At 32.3% G+C, this 18489-nt stretch overlaps 1 protein-coding gene across 6 annotated transcripts in view; it reads right to left on the bottom strand.

The window, feature by feature from the left end:
- The window catches only part of tai (basic helix-loop-helix family member taiman), a 106658-nt gene that overhangs the window by 65997 nt on the left and 22172 nt on the right, over positions 1-18489 (bottom strand). For 5 of the 6 annotated variants that reach the window (XM_086831438.1, XM_020952164.2, XM_086831437.1 and 2 more), the window contains one exon: positions 4785-4943. The exons of the other annotated variant lie outside the window; for it this stretch is intronic. Coding sequence is in view for 2 of the 5 variants with exons in the window: in XM_020952164.2 (XP_020807823.2) it covers positions 4785-4813 (29 nt within the window). In the remaining 3 variants the exon portion in view is untranslated. The remainder of the gene's footprint in view (positions 1-4784; positions 4944-18489) is intronic. 6 annotated transcript variants of the gene reach the window in all.

Below are 18489 nucleotides of genomic sequence, written 5' to 3'. Positions count from 1 at the left end.
AGATAAAGGGGGGCCCCAAGGGGTTGGGAAAACTGCAATATCGCGCTGTCTGCATATAAATTTCGGTTAGGCGACACACACACACAAAGGGCGTGTGCGAGTGGAGCCAGAGGGAAAATGCGTCTGATAAGGATGAAAATAAAATGCGATAATTTTTTCTCTTTTGCGCAAATACTTTTCATGGTGGGGAAAGAAGGGGAAAGAATTTTCTTCTTTATCCAAAGCAATGACAAAGTGTAGGGCCAATAGCAACAAAAGCGTAAGTCATAAAAAAAAGTTTCCTATTGGGCGTCAACGAGACGAGCTCTCTTTTTTCTCATTTTCTTGGTATTTCCATGATTTCATTGCTGTTGTTGTTGTTGTTTTTTTTTCGGAATTTTCCTTATGCCACTTGCCTGATTGCATTCAGCAATAGGAAAAATTTAAGAACATGACGATGAGTATTTACCCCCAACCCGTGGCAACGATGAAATCTGTTTACGAATTTGATTTGCCTGCCACGCCCAGTGCAATTAGGGCGAGCAAAAAAAAAAAATAATAATAATAAAATAAAACATGGCAACATGCTTACACTCTCTAGTGGAAGAGGCCTACGAGACAGGGGCGTAGAGGGAAACAGGCTATCTAAAAAAGGGGTTGGGAATATGTATATTAAATGTATTTTAATTTTTATGATATCAGGTAATTTAAATTAATGTTTTTGATTACCTTTTTAGTACTACAAAACCAGAGAAAGCTGTAATTTTTTAATGACCTTCCAGGGTATTATTATTTCAGTTAGAAGCTTGAAACGCAGTGAAAGAATCATTTCCGACCCTATAAATCATATATATTCTTGATCAGCGTTAAAAGCTGAATCGATCTAGCCATGTTCAATTGAAGATACAAATTTTAACAATTTTTCAATTTTTTTTCCAATAAAAATAACGGATTAACATTTTAAAAAATTAGCAAAAATTAAATGTTTTTTGTAACTATAAATTGAGTATACAGATTGATTAGCCCAATAAAAACTAACATAGGAAAGCTTTCCGAATTGAATTTAATGCATTTTTGACTTAGTTATGAAAGTTTTACCCTTTCACTGTCCTAAAATTTGTGAGGAAAATTTTAGTAAATATTTAAATGTAAATGTCCACTTGGGAGTGTCATAATTCCAGTCTGAAGAATGCAACGCGGAAAATAAGTATGCAGATTTATAAACCCAATAACTAGTAACATATAAAAGCTTTCCGAATTCAATTTAATGCAATTTTAGCATAGGTATGAGATTTTCACCCTTTGACTTGTCAACAAAAATGGTTATATAAAAATATTAATAAATATCGGTTCAAAATGTGCGAATATTTTAAGCTTATTTATGATCGATTTACGATTCTTATAATATAATTGCATTGTATATCAACTTTGGCATCCCGAAATTAGTTTCCTTTCTTGTTTTTGAATCACAAAACCAAGCAACAAAAGAAAAGAGACCATAGAATACCCTTGCAATCTTCAAAAAACTTAATACTTAAGATACAATCGAAATATCTCTTTGTTAACTTTAGAAACCTGTCTTCTTTTAGTATTTCCTATTTTAACATTTTCCTAGTTGTTCCCCTGAAATGGAATTTGGAAATTTTTTTAATGGTCTCCCCTCAATTTTATTCTAGGACGCCCCTGTAGATGAACCCCAAACAGATATGGTAACATGGTCCGCCCTGTGCACTCTTAAGGCCCATTGATTGTTATGTAAGCGGCTTATAATTTCTTCTCGCCAAGAGAGCGACCAAAAAACAAAAAAATTGGAGATGGAGAGGCGAATTTTCGTGTTTTTTGTTATTGGGCGGAGCCAAGTGTCGATTGCTGTTACTGTGGAGCTATATCTATATATGTATATATATACATATATATATATATATATGTATGTGTGTGTGGGCGGTTATCGGTATCGTTATCGTTATTGTTCCTCTTGTTACTGTAGTTGTTGTTGTTGTTGCTGGTGAGAATAGCTGTTGCCAAATGGAAAATCTATGTTTTGAAGCGCTTAAAAAAAAGTAAATTATAGATGGTTTGTCCAGTCCCGAGGTCTTGCCTCCTAATGCCCTTTTTCCCAGCCATTTATTTTCCTGTCGTAGTTGCGGTTGCCTCTTGGCTAAAGTAACATTTTCGCTTTTTGAAACTTATTGAACTGTGAAAAAAAGTTGGTCTACATTTTGAGGGTAGGGATAAGGCCAATTTTTGGTGGGAAAAAAAAACTGAAGGTCAATTAGCCAAGGAAATTGGAAATTTATACGGATACTTTGTTTAAATTGAATTTTAATTGAACATAGGAAAGGAAAGTCTTTATTTCAGAGTTGAATGTTTTAGTAATATTGTCTTATATATATATACTTAAAATAATTTCTTTATTCCAGAGTTATACGTTTTATAAGGCAATATTACTTGATTGGCTTTAACCTTAACTTGTTCATTGTGTTATCTTATCAAACACAATCAAGTCAAGTCTATGCAATCCCATAAATAATAATATTTCAGTATAATCTTATATGCTTGGTCAACAAAATGATTCTTGCTAAGGTAATCAAGCTAAGTTTTTTCACAATTCTAGGTAATTCTTGTATCTAAATTTATAAAGACTTTATGAATGACTTTATGAAATAAATATTTAAAACCCTTTTAACATCTGTAAAATCTTAACTCTTAATATATTCATTTCCTTCCTTCTAAATACTTATTGTAGACCTCTTTAACTCCCCTATTGACCCTCTAAAGATACCCCTTATAAAGACCAATTTCATAACGCATTCATTCACACTCTCACACACTCCGTAATAACGCATTCCCAAAGCCAAGATTTTCACTGAATCATTTTCACTTTTCTTCATAGGCCAAAAGAGAGACTTGTCCGCTGAAAACGAAAGTGAAGCAAAGTCAAATCCCCAGCGGAGTGTGTGCGGTGTGTGTGTGAAGATGTGGTGTGTGTGCGGTGAAGTGGAGTGATTGCATTGTTTTCTGTAAAGATATATATTTTAGATAGGCCTACAGACACATAGACCCGATGAGCTAGAGTTTGCTGAGTTTGTTGAGTCTCCGAGTCCAAGTCAAAGTCGGAATCGGGCATGCTGATGAGTTTGGCCTACTTTCACTTTCATTTTCTAGTTTCGGGCTTGCGAGCGTAATCGCTTTTTTTTGTTTTTCATTTTTCAGCGTTTTCAAGCCGGTTTTCCACAGAGTCAGAGCGAGAGAGATAGAGAGAGAGAGGGAGAGAGAGAGAGGCAGACCCACTGACAATGAAATAAAGTTGTTTCACATTTTTCATGGCTGCAAAGTCAAAAACAAAAAAAAACTATTTCATAGGCCTAAAATAAAATGAATTTGGCTTGGAAAAATGTTCAGTTATTACTCATCTTTGTAATTTATGGATTTTCCAAAACTTATTAAACGTTTTTATTATGTTTTATTTTTTTATTTTGCTTTTACACTAGACTACACACTCCGCACTCTCATTGCGCGCTTTCACTTTTTTTGGTTTTTATATTTTCAATGACAATTAGTGGCGGTAAAATAAAAAAATATCAACACCAAGTCAGGTTTCATGATTTAATTGCAGAGACTACAAGAAAGTCCTTGAAACAATAGGAATTTAATAGTTTTTACAAGATAATTTGTAGGTTTTAAATTTATTTCTATATAAAAAACATTATTTAAATATTGGATTTGCTTGAGAACTTTCTAAATGGACTTTAAATTGTTGAGAAAATTAGAAAATCTTTAAAAATCTTTTAGATAAGCCCCTTATTAACCCTTGGTTGCCAAGTGGCCTTTTTATGGCCCCTTTTGCTTTCGAAATCTCCAATGGCACTTGCCATGGAGCTCAGTTTCGGATATATAAAATAAAAACCCAAAAAAACCAAACAAGTTCAGCAATAAAACCCGCGCTGAGGGCGAAAATAAAAACATAAAAATTCGGCACATAATTTCTCACACACACACACAATTCCCGAGTTAAACTAATAAAAAAACGAGTAATAAAATCAATTTCAATCAAAATACCAAAGTAACAAAAATACCACCTAAAAAAAGGCCCTCAAATTATGAGAAAAAGCAACAAACGAAGAGAAACCATAAATCACCTAACGAAATATGCGCCAAAATATTGTAGAGAATGTGTAGAGAATGTGTAGAGAATGTGTAGAGAAAGAGAGAAAGAGGGAAACAGAGAGAGAGAAAGAGAGAAGCTGTGAGACATAGAATGCAGTCTCCAGAGATACAGATACAGAGAGAGCTAACAGATACAGATACGTATATGTAACTGTGAAATACTCATACGAACCAAAGTGTGCAATTAATGATTTCGTCACAGAAAAAGAAATATATACATATATTGTATATAGAATATATATACACACAACAGGCGTGATGTCGCAATATTCAATGAGCTTCTAATGACTGGCACATGAGTGTTAGGACCACAGTTATAGCATTTTTTTAGATTAAATGTCTAGCCAGAGACAGAGGCCAGACTTTGTCCCGGTGATAAATGAAGGTTTTTTCCATTTCCGAACCAGCAAAGGTGCTGTCTAAGACATTATTAGAATTATTAATTGCTTTTAGTAATAGATATACATTTCTAATTATTAAATGCAAAGTTTAATTGGTATATTTGAAGCTAAATTCAACCCTTATACCGAGATTAACCCCTCCAAAAATCCCAGATTTGCACCAAATCCATCTAATTAGCTGCTAAAAAAAACCCCCTTTTGGACCCCGGGGATTCCCCCTTTGTGATCTTAACTTACCCTGCATTTTCGGCTGCAGCAATTGACATCTGTTGTTGGGGCTCATCTGTTAGCTGCAGCGTTAGATGTGCCCGTTGTTTCTCTCTTGATGATAATGATAATGATGATAATGTTTTTGGCTTCTTCACACAAAAAACGAGTACGAAAACGTATGAAACACTGCAAGAAACACACAAAGATATAGGGAGAAAGGAAATTGTATTAACATTTTTTGTACATCTCTTTTGTTTCTTACATACAATATTATATTTTACAGTATTATTATTAACAAAACGCCACGGCTTGACATAAGTTGCCGCACTTGAAGGAAAGAAAGAAAGAAATATACACACACACAGAGAGAAAAAAAGCTGTGCAAAGGCAAATGCCAGCTGGCCACTTGAAGACTCAAGTTACAAGAAACACTTAGGGCCAAAGCCAAGTCGAGCCGAGCCCCCTTTCTCCATGAACCGAACTAACATCTTTCTCTACCATTCCACATGGTGAGATGAGGATGCTGATGATGATGATGATGGGGGACCAAAAAAACAAAAAAAAAATAAAAAAAAGGAAAAGAGGAAAAACCCCAAGACGAAATGAGTAAAAGGCGCCAAGTGTTCCAAAAGGGGGTTGCCTCTTTTGTGCCGCCGCAGGCAAAGTCTAAGTTCTACCATCTCATCACCTTGCTGGGGTTTTTCCTCCTTTTATTTTTTTTTATTTTGGCAAGCAAGGGTTAAGGTTTAAGCCTAAATGTATCTCGAAAAAAATATGATTCAAAGAAAGAACTACGAGTGGCAACAGACAATGAAGGGTCTCTCTGTCTCTCTGTCTCTCTGTCTGTCTGTGGGAGAAAGGTAAACTCGTAAGTCCCTCGAAAAAGGTTCTTGTGAAGAAAAAAAGGCCTCCAGGGAAATGGAATCCGCAAGAGAGTAAATAAGAGAAAATATTACACTTATTAAGCACTTTAAAAAAATTATTAATTTGATTACAAATTTATGTGGTATTAATTAGAAGGTAAAGAGTAAATAACTATATTCAGTAATTAACTATGATCAGTAAGTATCAATGAACAGTAAGTATGTATGATCAGTTACTAACTTTGAACACTAATAAACAATGACTTGCAACTTTGTAACACAAAACATTTCTGAGACTTGGCCGGCAGAAGACACTTCGTTCCGGGGATGACAGAACCAGTTGGGAATCATATGCACAGATGTGAGAGATTTGTTATGGATCAAATTAAAGCTATTTGAATGAAACTATAGAGTTATTCTTCTATATAATTTTACAAGTTTATAAATCGGAGCATGCCAAATCGGTGGACTATATATACACATATATTTAGCTTATATAGGAACAATCGGACGATTTATAGAACTATGATCAGTAATTAACTATGACCAGTAATTAACTATGATCAGTAAGTTTCTATGAACATCAAGTAACTTTGACCAGTAAGTAACTCTGAATCGTAAGTATCTATGACCAGTAATTATCTTTAACTAGTAATTATGTATGATCAGTTACTAACTTTGAACACTAATAAACAATGACTTGCAACTTTTGTAACACAACACATATCTGAGACTCGGCCGGCAGAAGACACTTCGTTCCGGGGATGTTAGAATCAGTTGGGAATCATATGTACAGATGTGCGAGATTTGATTTAAGCTACTTGAATGAAACTGTGGAGTTATTTATCTATATAATTTTACTAGTGTATAAGTCGGGGCCTGCCAAATCGGTGGACTATATATATACATATATATAGCTGTCATAGGAATGATAGGAAAATTTTAAGAAAAGTAAATATAACTTTTCCAGTTTTCAACAGATTTGTATCAAATTTCATATATAGCAATTTTATATTAATCTAGAACTTTGTGTAAGATTTTGTTAAAAATCGGACTACTATATCATATATACATATATAATTTATATTGTATTAATTCCTAGTGATCGAATTTCAATCTGCAAGGATTTACAAACTTCGACATGCCAAAGTTAGCTTCCTTTCTTGTTTCCAGTTAAAAAATGCTACTTTTAACTTTTGCCACATGCTTCTTAAATCTGTTTTACTTTATCCACTGGCAAACTCATTTGGTAAGCTTCTTGTAAACAAACATCAGTATCTGAGCCATAAGCCCCAGGAGCTTGTATAATCTACAGATTCTGTGCAAATTAAAGTTTCGCTTTCCAGTCTTAATGCTTTTTCTATTCACTCATTTCATTTATTTGTTACTTGTTTTGTGGGGGGCCAACGTGTCGTATACTTAACCACCGCCCAGAAGAGTTTTCATCCTTTTCGCTGGTGGAAAATTGTATATTCTAGGCAAGTGTTTGTAGCACGAGAAGAACGCTTTATTGTATTTGCAACAACATTTTCTGTTGCCATACGATGATGTTCCTCCACACACACACAGATACACACACACACACACACACACACACACACACACAGATACACACTCATATGAATAGCTGCAACTGCATTGCGTTTTTCTCATTGTTTTTGCTTGCTTCTGTCCCCCTCCGTTTCTCTCTCTCTCTTTGCCCAGAAACTTGTTTTATATAATTTCCTGTACGCGTGGCACAAAAGCATAATCTCTGTCCGTCTTGTTCTCTCCTCATGTTATATATATATACATATATATATCTCCATCAAAATCCCTCTCTCTCTCTCTCTCTCGCTCTGTCCACTCTTTTGTCATGTATTTTTGCTGATAATAATAATGCATTTCATTGTTGTTGCTGTTGCCATTGCTGCTCTTGTCATTGTTTATAATTGTTGCTTTGTGCTTGAGCTTAGCAGATGCATAGATACAGATACACATGTATCTGACTGCATCAAGTGATGACAAGGTGGCAGGCGCAGAGAGAACTTTAAAGATTTGTTATATATTCTCTTCTGTGTTGTCTTGTTTTTTGATTGATTAAAAGTGGAACTGGAACTGGAACTGAAGATATCTATAGATATATAGATACTTTTGTTTTTTTTTACATGGATTTCCGATGAGTTGGTCAGTGGGATAAAGAAAAGAAGGGTTTCTAAGGTGTAGGTATAAATAAAATGGGGTTGAAGGGTTAGGATTAGTTAAATAATATAATATACAATAATATATAATGAATCACATTATATACTACATAATAATAATAAATATCCGAATGTTAATTAAATAAATTTAAGAATATATTCTTTTATAAAAATTTCTTATATTCTTAAGTATTATTTTCAAAGTATTGCTGATCATATTCAATGAAAACTACACCATCTTAGGTATCTTTGTATTATTACTTTATGTTATTTGCAATATTTATCACTTTGGTTTATTCAATAAACTGATTTTTTCAACATTTGCCCATAATTTTGATAAGATAAGATACATAAATATATGTATGTATGTGTCATAAGCAATATCTTCAAGTGATTTGTAAATAACCAGTTCAACTTCTTATAAGAAAGAAATAAAATAAAGACTTTATCTTTATACATATATCTACCTTTGAGAAGAAACATCTTTTTAAATTAACATTTCAATAAGGTATATTCAAATATGGCAAAGAATATTATATAAAATATATTGTATATTATTAATATAATCCATTTAAAATAATATTCTGCCATATTTTATATTCTTTAAATAATAGAGTTCAGTTTACTTAAGTTTCCACCATTAAACAGTTTTTAAAAATAAATATACTGTCATAAAACTTTCTCCTTCCTGAAACAAATCTAATTAATTTTATAAGAAACCTTTTTTCATAACTCCTTTCAAAGATAAAACTTCATTGATTACCTCCCAGACAATATTTTCAATCTCTACGCTTTATGGCTAGGCATTGCCTTTTGGGTATAGAATTTCATTAAACAAGAGATTCAATAAATTTTTCACAAAAGCATGCTAATTGAGTAACAGAGATGGCAGCACGCCCGAGTATCTTGTATCTGGCTTTCGAGTATCTTTATCTCACTCGAGTGAGACCTTATTGACGGATTGTTATTGAAGTTTCTTTTTGCGCTTGAAATAGTTTCAACAAGTCGCCAGTCTCAGTCTCAGTCTCAGACGAGACGAGGAAGGAAAATATGATGAAGGAAAGCAATTTCATTTTGTTTACTTTATTGTTGTCGCGTCTCGCGTTGAAAATATATTTCTTGTTTGTGGATTGAATTTTATTTTTATCAGCCCGCAGACAAGGACAACAGCAGGAGAGGGAGAGAGAGAGGAAAGAAAAAGGAATGTAAACAAGAGAAAAAAGAAACTGCATTTCTGATAATGGTAATGTTCCTTTTTTTCACTGCTTCCACTTATCTGCATTCCCTTCCTTTTCCACTGGGTTGTCTTTTTTCACATTTATTTATAGCCTGTAAATTTTGTTAGTAAACAGAAATATTTATTTGTATTTCCGCAACTGTCAAACTGGTAAATAAAATCTATAAAATAAGAGTGATTGAAAGGAAGAGTATTATTTAATTGATTAAAGAGGTAGAAAGGCGAAGAAAGACCATGAAATGCCCGGAATTCTACCCCTTTTAATAAAAAGGAAAATTTTAATGTTTTTAAAGAGAAGAAAGAAATATAATCTTTAGGGCAGTAAGAAATCATATATAGACTAGATCTTATATGAAAATCTCAAGACATATATTCAATACAGCATTTGGAAGTACTTTTCTTCAATTTGTTTAAGGATAACTTTCTTAATAAGTTAAAGAAAATTCGACCCTATATAAAAACAAATAAGTCTAAAGCTACAATTAAGAAATGAATATATATATATTTCTTTAACATAACATTTAGAAGTTCTTTTCTTAAGTCTGGTTAAGACTTACTCTTACTATAAATTCAAGAAACTCTATTATATATAAAAACAAATAATTCAAAGATACAAATCAGGGAATAAATCTTCCAACTCGTAAGATATTTTTTTACTAAAAATTTTGTAAGTACATTTCTAAAGCTTGGTTAAGGTTAACACTAACTTAAAATTCAAGAAAATTTAACTATGCATAAAAACAAATAGTTCTTAAGCTAAAAATCAAAGACTTAATCTTTAAAATCATCCTAAAATACAAGTTATCATATAAACAAAATCCTTATGGCATAATTAAGTAACAGAAATTAAACCCTTCTACCAAATATATCCTTAAATAAAATTTTAAAATCTTATCTTCCTATAAATACCATACAAAATTAACCCCATTACAAAATCATCTAACAACTCATGTTTAGCAAACCTACAACAGGGCAACAATGAGACAACAGAAGCCTCAAGTCTCAAAGACTCAAGATAACTTGGCCAAGACGGCGATGACAACGAGGCAACTTAATACAAGGGTTATGCAACACACGAAAGAAGCTAAGAAACGGAGAAGAAGTTGCACAAAGCGAAAGACGCCAAAGGCCCCCTTCTTTACCTGAGCAACCGGTTTTTTTTGCGGCTCTTCAACACAGAAGAAAAGAAATGAAAATAAAGGAAAAGAAAAAACAGAGAAGAGAAGAAGAAACTCCATTTCGCATGGCCAAGAAGATTCTGCACATTTTACCGTTAACATAATGGCTAAATCACCGTTTAGAAAACCGCGAAGATGACGCTGTAGCTGCGAGGGAGGGAAAAGGCGAAAGAAGATTCTTCATCAAACCCGTGGCAAGATTTCAAAAGAATTCTTCTCTGTGCTTCGTTCTTGCCAATTTATCTGCGTCTCTTTTAGCCACTTTTTTCTTCTTTTATTTTTTTGGTATATTTTTAAGCCGCATTTTGTATTTTGCCAAACGTAATTACAGTTCTTGGTTATATTCGTTTTTTTTTTCTGAGACGTGCTTAGAATTAAATTAAATTAAAATTACAGTGAGTGCCGAAAGATGCCAGCAATTTTTAGATTTCTTCACCAAATAATACTAATTTTCTTTAACTAATTTTATAATAAATTAAATTCACGTGTTTATAATAATTATAAAGTTGTCTAATTTATTACCAAGAACTATCAAAAATTTCCAAGTCTTTTCATCAACTGCCAAATGCACTTCAAAAACATTACGTGACAGTTTTGTCAAATTTTCTTCTGATTTCAGAATAAATAAATAACCAAAAATAAACATAATTTATTTAAGCAGTAGCGGAAAAGACTTGTACCGTAAATTGTGTGTAAATTATTAACTTCTCACTCAGGATAAAAAAAAAAGAGATAAACAAAATATTTCAAGCACTTGATTGATGAAGATTTTATTTTAAATTACGATTGAGTTAAAAAGAAAAAAGGAGAAGGAAAAAATAAATACCTAAGAAACAGAAAGATATATCAATTATACTATTTCTTAGGTTTGAAATGTCATTGGTTTGTAATAAAAAAGGAAAATTAAACTTTAAATGCTTTTTGAGATAAGCAAAATTGACTCTTTATCAGGCTAAGTAGACTTGTTATCGCCTTGTAGAATAATTTACTTTACTGTACTCCCAAAAACTTCTTCTTCGAAAATTCCATTTGTTAACAACTTGTTTCTCCACGCTCTGTGTGCAAAAAAACAACAATTTTCTTCATAATGAGGTCAGTTTAAAATACATAAACTCATTATTCGTATTTTTGCCGTCTGTGTGCGCTCGTGGCTGTGCACACAAACAGTAAAAAATAAAAAATAACACTCGGCGTAAAAATTGTTTTATTGTCGCGTACGCAAGAAAACGTACAAAAATGTGTGGCCCAAATAAGGAATACAGCAAAAAAATAAAACAAAAATCAACAATGACACATTAATAATGCTAAGTAAATAGAGAAATTTACAAAAAAAAGTAGGAATTAAAATTAAAATCAACAAACAAGTGCCTATCGCGAAGGTTGAAGAGATGATCTTAACTTTATGGCTTTTAAGTAAAGATAAAAAGTTTACAATAAGAATTATTTAAAGGGTGAAAAGGGAAACTAACTCTGGGAAGCCGAAGTTTATATACTCTTGAATTTGGAATGGCATTTTAGGATCAAATAGAAAACTGTTCATCACTAAGCTGAACATTTTCGTAATCATTTTAATTTTAATTTTTTGTAATCAATTTTTTTTAGGACAGTAATTGTCGATAAATCACAGTTTAAAAAGCTCATAACTAAGCCAAAAATTGATTATCTATGATCAGTAACTAAGTAACTATGATCAGTAATTAACTATGAGCAGTATGTAACTATGATCAGTAAGTATCTATGACCAGTAAGTATGTATGATCAGTTACTAACTTTGAATACTAATAAACAATGACTTGCAACTTTTGTAACACAACACATATCTAATACTTGGCCAGCAGCAGTCACTTCGTTCCGGGGATGTTAAAACCAGTTGGGAATCATAAGCACTGATGTGCGAGATTTGTTTTGGATCAAATTTAAGCTATTTGAATGAAACTATGGAGTTATTCTTCTATATAATTTTACTAATATATTAGTCGAAAAATGGAAAATCGGTGGACTATATATATTCATATATATAGCTGCCATAGGAACGATCGGAAAATTTTAAGACAAAAAAACTTTTCTAGTTTTGAACAGATTTTTATCAAATTTGATAAAAATCAATTATATATTAATCTAGAATTTTATGAAACTATGAAATATATTTTTATTAAAAAGTTTTCTCTTCATATATGTTATTATTTATATTAATATGACAAGTATGATAAGTACTTCCACTCCATGTCAGTACTTTCACGTCCCATTAACAAAAGTTCCTAACTTCAAATAACTTTAAGAACCTCTTTTATTAGCCCATTGTCAGTGGTTCGAACATTGGTGTGCATAATAATAGAGCCCAAAAAGCCAACTTCAAACAGTTTTTGTGGCGGCCCCAAGTAGATAAAACTTCAGAAAGTGCTTCCGCATGAAGTGAGTGAATGAGAGAGAAATTGAAGGAGCTGCTTTTGTATATAGTTACTATATATGTAAGTACTGTGACGCTATCAAAATCTATGGGCCGTGAAGTAACCATAGGGGCAAAGAAACTATATGTACATGTTTTGCATATCTTTTAGAGAGTTAGGGAGTTACTGTTAAACCCGCCTGCAGAGCTATTCCCCGGTTAGAGATACATAGATAGCAACAAGTGGGCAAAATCTATAAACACAAAGTCTGCTCGGGTTTACGTGCCTGGAATGTCCATTTGAATATCGTTTTTTCGAGTCAGCAGCTGTTTAAATGCCAACTGATAGGCCAGGCTAAAAGAAAATATACATATTGGGTTTTAACTTGGCTCGAGATAATCCTCAGCACTTGGCCAAACACAAATGCTGGAATTACCCATCAACAAACTGATCAATTTAGGTTAACCTAAGCAGAGTGTGAATATATACAGCAAGAATCTTAACATAAATCAATAATAACCGAAAAATTCCCCCAAATTCCAGGCTATATTAGGTCGTATATTAGGCAAAACGAAGGCATTAATTTCCATTCATTTTGTTTCAAGCCAAACTGCTTATTAGCATGCAAAGCGAATAGCTTCAAGAATCATTAACCAACCAAGGGATAGCAAAAGGAAAATAAGACAGGAAAACTGTGGTGAAAGGAAACATATTTCCCAAAAACATAAATCAAGAATAATTGTTGAGAATGTTATTAAAAAAACAAGTCAGAATATTTAGAATATTAAACAGTAAAACGCTTTTTAAATTTGAAATAATATCATTAAAATTTTGTAACATTTAAAAGTGACTCAGAATATACTATTATTGCTAATGATGTGCAAACATTTAAAATTCCTGTAAAGTCTAAATAATTGCACCATAATTTTGCTTCCAAAAGATCAATTAGCCAAAGCAACTTGAATTCCCTTTTTGCCATTAGCCAAAGGTTGATGTTGGTCCCCAGAGCAATTTCGAGGGAAACAAAAGTCTCGTAAAAAATAAAAATACTCCCCGGGAACGGATGCCCGGAAGCGTTTTTGGGTTTCATGGTGGCAAGTGTATAGCCTTAGGCCTCCGATAATAACAACAAAACGCCGGACACATACACACACACACAGAGAGTGTTGTGTCAATCAATTCATTAATCACTCACAGCCAGAGTTTTTATGGTTATTTTTTTTGTTCTAAGTATCTGAGAGTCTGAGATACTGAGATACTGAGACCGCTGTTTATATCACAACCTTCTGCTTCATTTGTGCCCTGAAAACGTGTTTATGTCAAATTTTGGGTAATTAAACAAATTAAAATGAGAGTGAAAGAGATTGGGAGACATTACCTAGAGACCATTACCATTATTCATTTTCTTTCTCAGCGACTTTTGCTTCCTGCTTTTTTGCTCTGCCAATTGAAATGTTTTTCCTTTATATATTTTCTTTACTTTATTTTTTAATGGACGAATTGGCTAGTTGCTTTCACTGACAAAACTGTCAAACGACGAGTGTTGACATTCGCTGCTGGTGTGAAAATTAGAAGCGGTCGTTAAAATGGTAAATTAACGAAAGAAAAATAAAATAAAATATACATCTCTCTTTCACATAAACTCTGTCTCCATTTGACTTCTTATCGACGAGATGTCACGCATTTCCCGTAGTCACAAATATGGTTAAAACAAAATTTTCATTTTGTCTGTGACATTTTTATAGGCTTTTTGTTTTAAGTAACAATTGCAAAAGGCATTTTTATTAGTTCACCATTAAATGTATGAGAATCATAAAGATGAGCCATAAAGGATCAGGATATGTTGTTGCTTAAAGTCAAACTTGTAGTCATAAAACTTAATTAGTTTGAAAGACATTCAAGGGAACATTTTACAGGAAATCTGAGTGGGAGTCAAGATAAAATTAATTTTATAAAACTGACAAGGATATGCCAGTTAACTTTGTAAGTTATTTATATTTTTGGTGGGTTTTTGTTCTTTCCTAAAATCATAAATAACTCACTTTATAATAAACAAAAACCCAGCACAGAAAAACTCTCGATAAAAGAGTCATCTCCAACTGCTAAATGTCAAATTTAGGCACCAAACCAAAAGAAATACAAAATAAATTTATGAAGCCAAGCCACATTTGAAATGAATTTACATAAATGCCAAATAAATAACATACACTGGGCCTACCTTTAACAAGAAGAAAATTTAAGTAGATATTTGTTTATAGACTGCAGATGTCCCTATCAAAGATACCATTGATTTTCCCAAACTACAATTGAATTTATTAACAAAAAGATGGTATAGGAAATACAAGAAGTAGTACTTGTATTATTTTACTAATCAGCTCATATATTGTTTAAGATGTATATATCTTTCTCTTTGTATTCGTATATAGATATTTCCCCTGTATTGTTTACACTTGAATGCAAATTAGTTTTGGTGCCCGAAATGGCGCAGAAAATTCCATTCCCAAAACTGATTTTGATTCCAGGCAGCTTCATTCTGCATAATGCGGATGCTATATACGATATGTATAGATATATATACATTTATGCATAATACTGGGCTGCATAAATGTGAATTTATTTTATGAAGCACTCGAAGACTTACTAAAGTGACCGAAAAGTAACAAAAAAATAAATATTTCTCCTACTTCAACTGGATGATGACGCAGAGATATGTATATTTATTTGTAGATACTTTTCTGCGGGGCTCTGCTCTATATATTTGGTCAGCTATAGTTGTATGCAAATTTATATGTAAAATAAATGGGCAAATACCCTGGTTTCTGGAAGATATAAGGGTATATTCGACAAGGAAACAAAGCAAATTTATTAAAGAAAGTCTTTAGAGAGAGCGTTTAAAGAAATTCGATTTTAAACTCTTGGAAATGTAAGTATCTTTATTTATTTCTATTATCTACGAGGTATCCCTTCTTCGTTTAATTATTATTTCCATTCTTATTGCGCGTTATAAATACTTAATTGAATATCAGTTTGGTATGCGGAATTTCAGACCAAAATTTGATTGAAATCGAGGGCTAGGCCAGCCAGCAAGTAAATGAATTGAATAAAAGAGAAAGAATATAGCTTCAATCAAACAGGTGTTTTTTTGAGTTTCTTTTTTTTCACTCAGTAAAAATTAAATTACACATTTCCAGTCTAGGCTTTCAAAAGCCGCTTTGCGATTAAAATGAAATCAAATAAAATAAAATACGCTCCATTAATTGCATACTTGGACACTCTCCTCTCATGGAACATCAGAAAATCAATAAATTGCTGCCATTCCCTGCAGGAATCAAAGCCAAGTCATGTGCAAAACTGATTTGTCTGCAGAAAAAAAATATATATACAAATATATATGAATTTTGTCTTGTATCTACAATTTATATATATTTAATTTTATATTTGTGTGCATCGAAAATTATTATGACAAACCAAGTCAAAGAATCTAAGGTCCCAAGGGAGCCTTGACTCTGACTTGAAGATTAACGAAAAAATGAATTTATGTTGAAATAATAATAATATTAACCTAATTACTTCAATTTTAGGAATGAAAAGTAAACAATAACAATAAACATTTCATTGGAAATGTATGGTAATCTTTAATTGTATTTAAAGATAATTTTAGTTAAGAAATGACAAGTTGAAAACAATAAGGAACATATGTAAGGCATATAAGGGGAGTAAGCTTCAAGTTATTTAAACTTTTACTTTTACATTTTTACATTTTTACATTTAAAATGAATAATAAATCTAAAAATCTAGCAAATAAGTAGAAGAATTGAGAAAATATAATTTCATTGGGAACTTATGTGAGTTGATTGATTTTATTTAAAGAAAGTTGCACTAAAGATATCAAGTAAAGAAAATATAAAATTTCGACTTATGGGAGTAAGATTGAATTGTTATTTGAACATTAGTTTTTAAAAAACTGAACAAAAGAACAATTAATGTAAAAATGTGCCTAATACTTATAAAAACCAAACTGAATTTCATTGACAATTTATATAAATTGATTGATTTTCATTAAGGGAATTTTCAGTTCAATAATTAAGGATTTAAATACAAAAGGAATAATAGCATTAAAACATTTGCAGAAAACTTGAATTGAACTTTTATGTTCAAAATACTATTTAAATGCTTAATAAATGCCACAAAGTAGTACATATTTTTTTTTAATAAATTATGATAATATCTTTAAATTTAAGGATATTTTGTGACGTGCAAAAACTCGATCCAGCTCAAGTTTTTTCCCCCAAAAAAACAGAAACCGGCTTACTTTCAACAGCTGCAAAACCCAAAAAAAAATCTTTCCCAAAAAAGAGTGTTTTATTATTATTATTGTTGTTTTTGTTTGTCCAAAAAAAAAAAAAGGAAAGGGAAAGAGTGAAGAGTGCAAAAAAACATGTTAAGGAAGCTGAGACTGAGTCTAATAATTTCTAAAGAGCCTGGAGATGAGACCTTCTCGCATTGTCTCAAATTGGTCTCTGCATTACTTTTATTATTTCTTATATTTTTTATATATTTTTTTTCGACTGTCAAAGATTTGAATACACGACGGACAGAGAGCAGACATAAATCTTGTTTTGATTTATTTATTTGGGTTTTGTTATTCGGGGCGTGTGTCAGCCGCCGCCCCTTTATAAGAGAGCAAAAAAGAAGACCCTCTTTCTTGCTGCAATAGTTTTCAATTAAGAAAAGAAGTAAGCTCTATTAATGAGCGAAAGAGATGGGCTTAGTGACTGCAGAAAGAGAGGGAACAATTGCAGAGTCCGAATTTCGGCTCAATTTTTTGTTAGAAGAATTCAGCATGCGCGCGTTTTTTTCGGTTGGTGCTGCTGCTTTTTTCGTTGGTGACCTTGAAAAAGCTTTATCTAAAAATCGAGTGCAATCAACTTTATAAACACACACACACACAGTCACACACAGGCACACACAGAATATTTCCCCTACATTTCACACACACACACACACACTAAGGCATAGGAGAGTCGTCTACGCTCTACAAGCTTTGAGAACCGGAGAACGAAGAATCGTTAGGTAAAGTCTTGGAGTCTTGGAGCCCGCTCTCTCTCTCTCTCTCTCTCACACACTCTGCACCTCTCTCTTTCCCCCCACTCACACACATAATAATTATTCTAGATTCTAAAAAGTATTTCTGAGTGTATCTGCGGCGTGTATTCCAAAGATACGCGGAAAGGTGGTCGTCGATCCAACTTTGACTGGTCATTCGCCGCTCTTGTTTTCATGTTTTTTATTTTGGCATCTTTTTTTCGGTTTTAGGTTTGGATTTTGGTTTCTGTTTGGGTTTAAGTTTGGATTTTGGGTTTGAGTTTTAGTTTCTTTGGGTTTTGGTAATAATAGAGAAAAGTTGGGCTTAAAATCTTTGGTCAAACAAAACCTAAAATTTGCTTGGGTTTTATTGTCTACTTGTGTATTTTTATCTGTATCTGTATCTGTTTATTTGTATCTGTATCTGTGTATTTAATTTTGGGTGCCAAGCAACAGGTAGACTGATAGGTGAAAAGCTAAATGTTTGTTAAAGGTTTCCTATCTAAGCAATATCAAAGCAATTAAAACCGGAAACCAATGGTAAAACAAAAGGTTTGCTGAGAAGTTTGTGATATGAAATTAACCCCAAAAATTAATATATAATTAATTAGGATACGGATAATTGACAAAATTTGTTGAGTATTAGCTTTAATTTCAAATATTAAATGGACACAACACTATTTATTTTTGTTATTTTCAAAAATTACGTATTAACGTATACGTAATTTGGTTTTAAGGAATTTCGCACTATAAATTAATATTTATAGATGAGAAAGTAATTAAGACATGGCTAAATTTGGAA

Source organism: Drosophila serrata, unplaced genomic scaffold (assembly GCF_035046125.1).
Source record: "Drosophila serrata isolate PLE 108 unplaced genomic scaffold, ASM3504612v1 contig_240, whole genome shotgun sequence".
NCBI lineage: Eukaryota > Metazoa > Arthropoda > Insecta > Diptera > Drosophilidae > Drosophila > Drosophila serrata.
The sequence above is the reverse complement of the archived record's forward strand: the minus strand, read 5'-3'. Positions and strand labels throughout refer to the sequence as shown.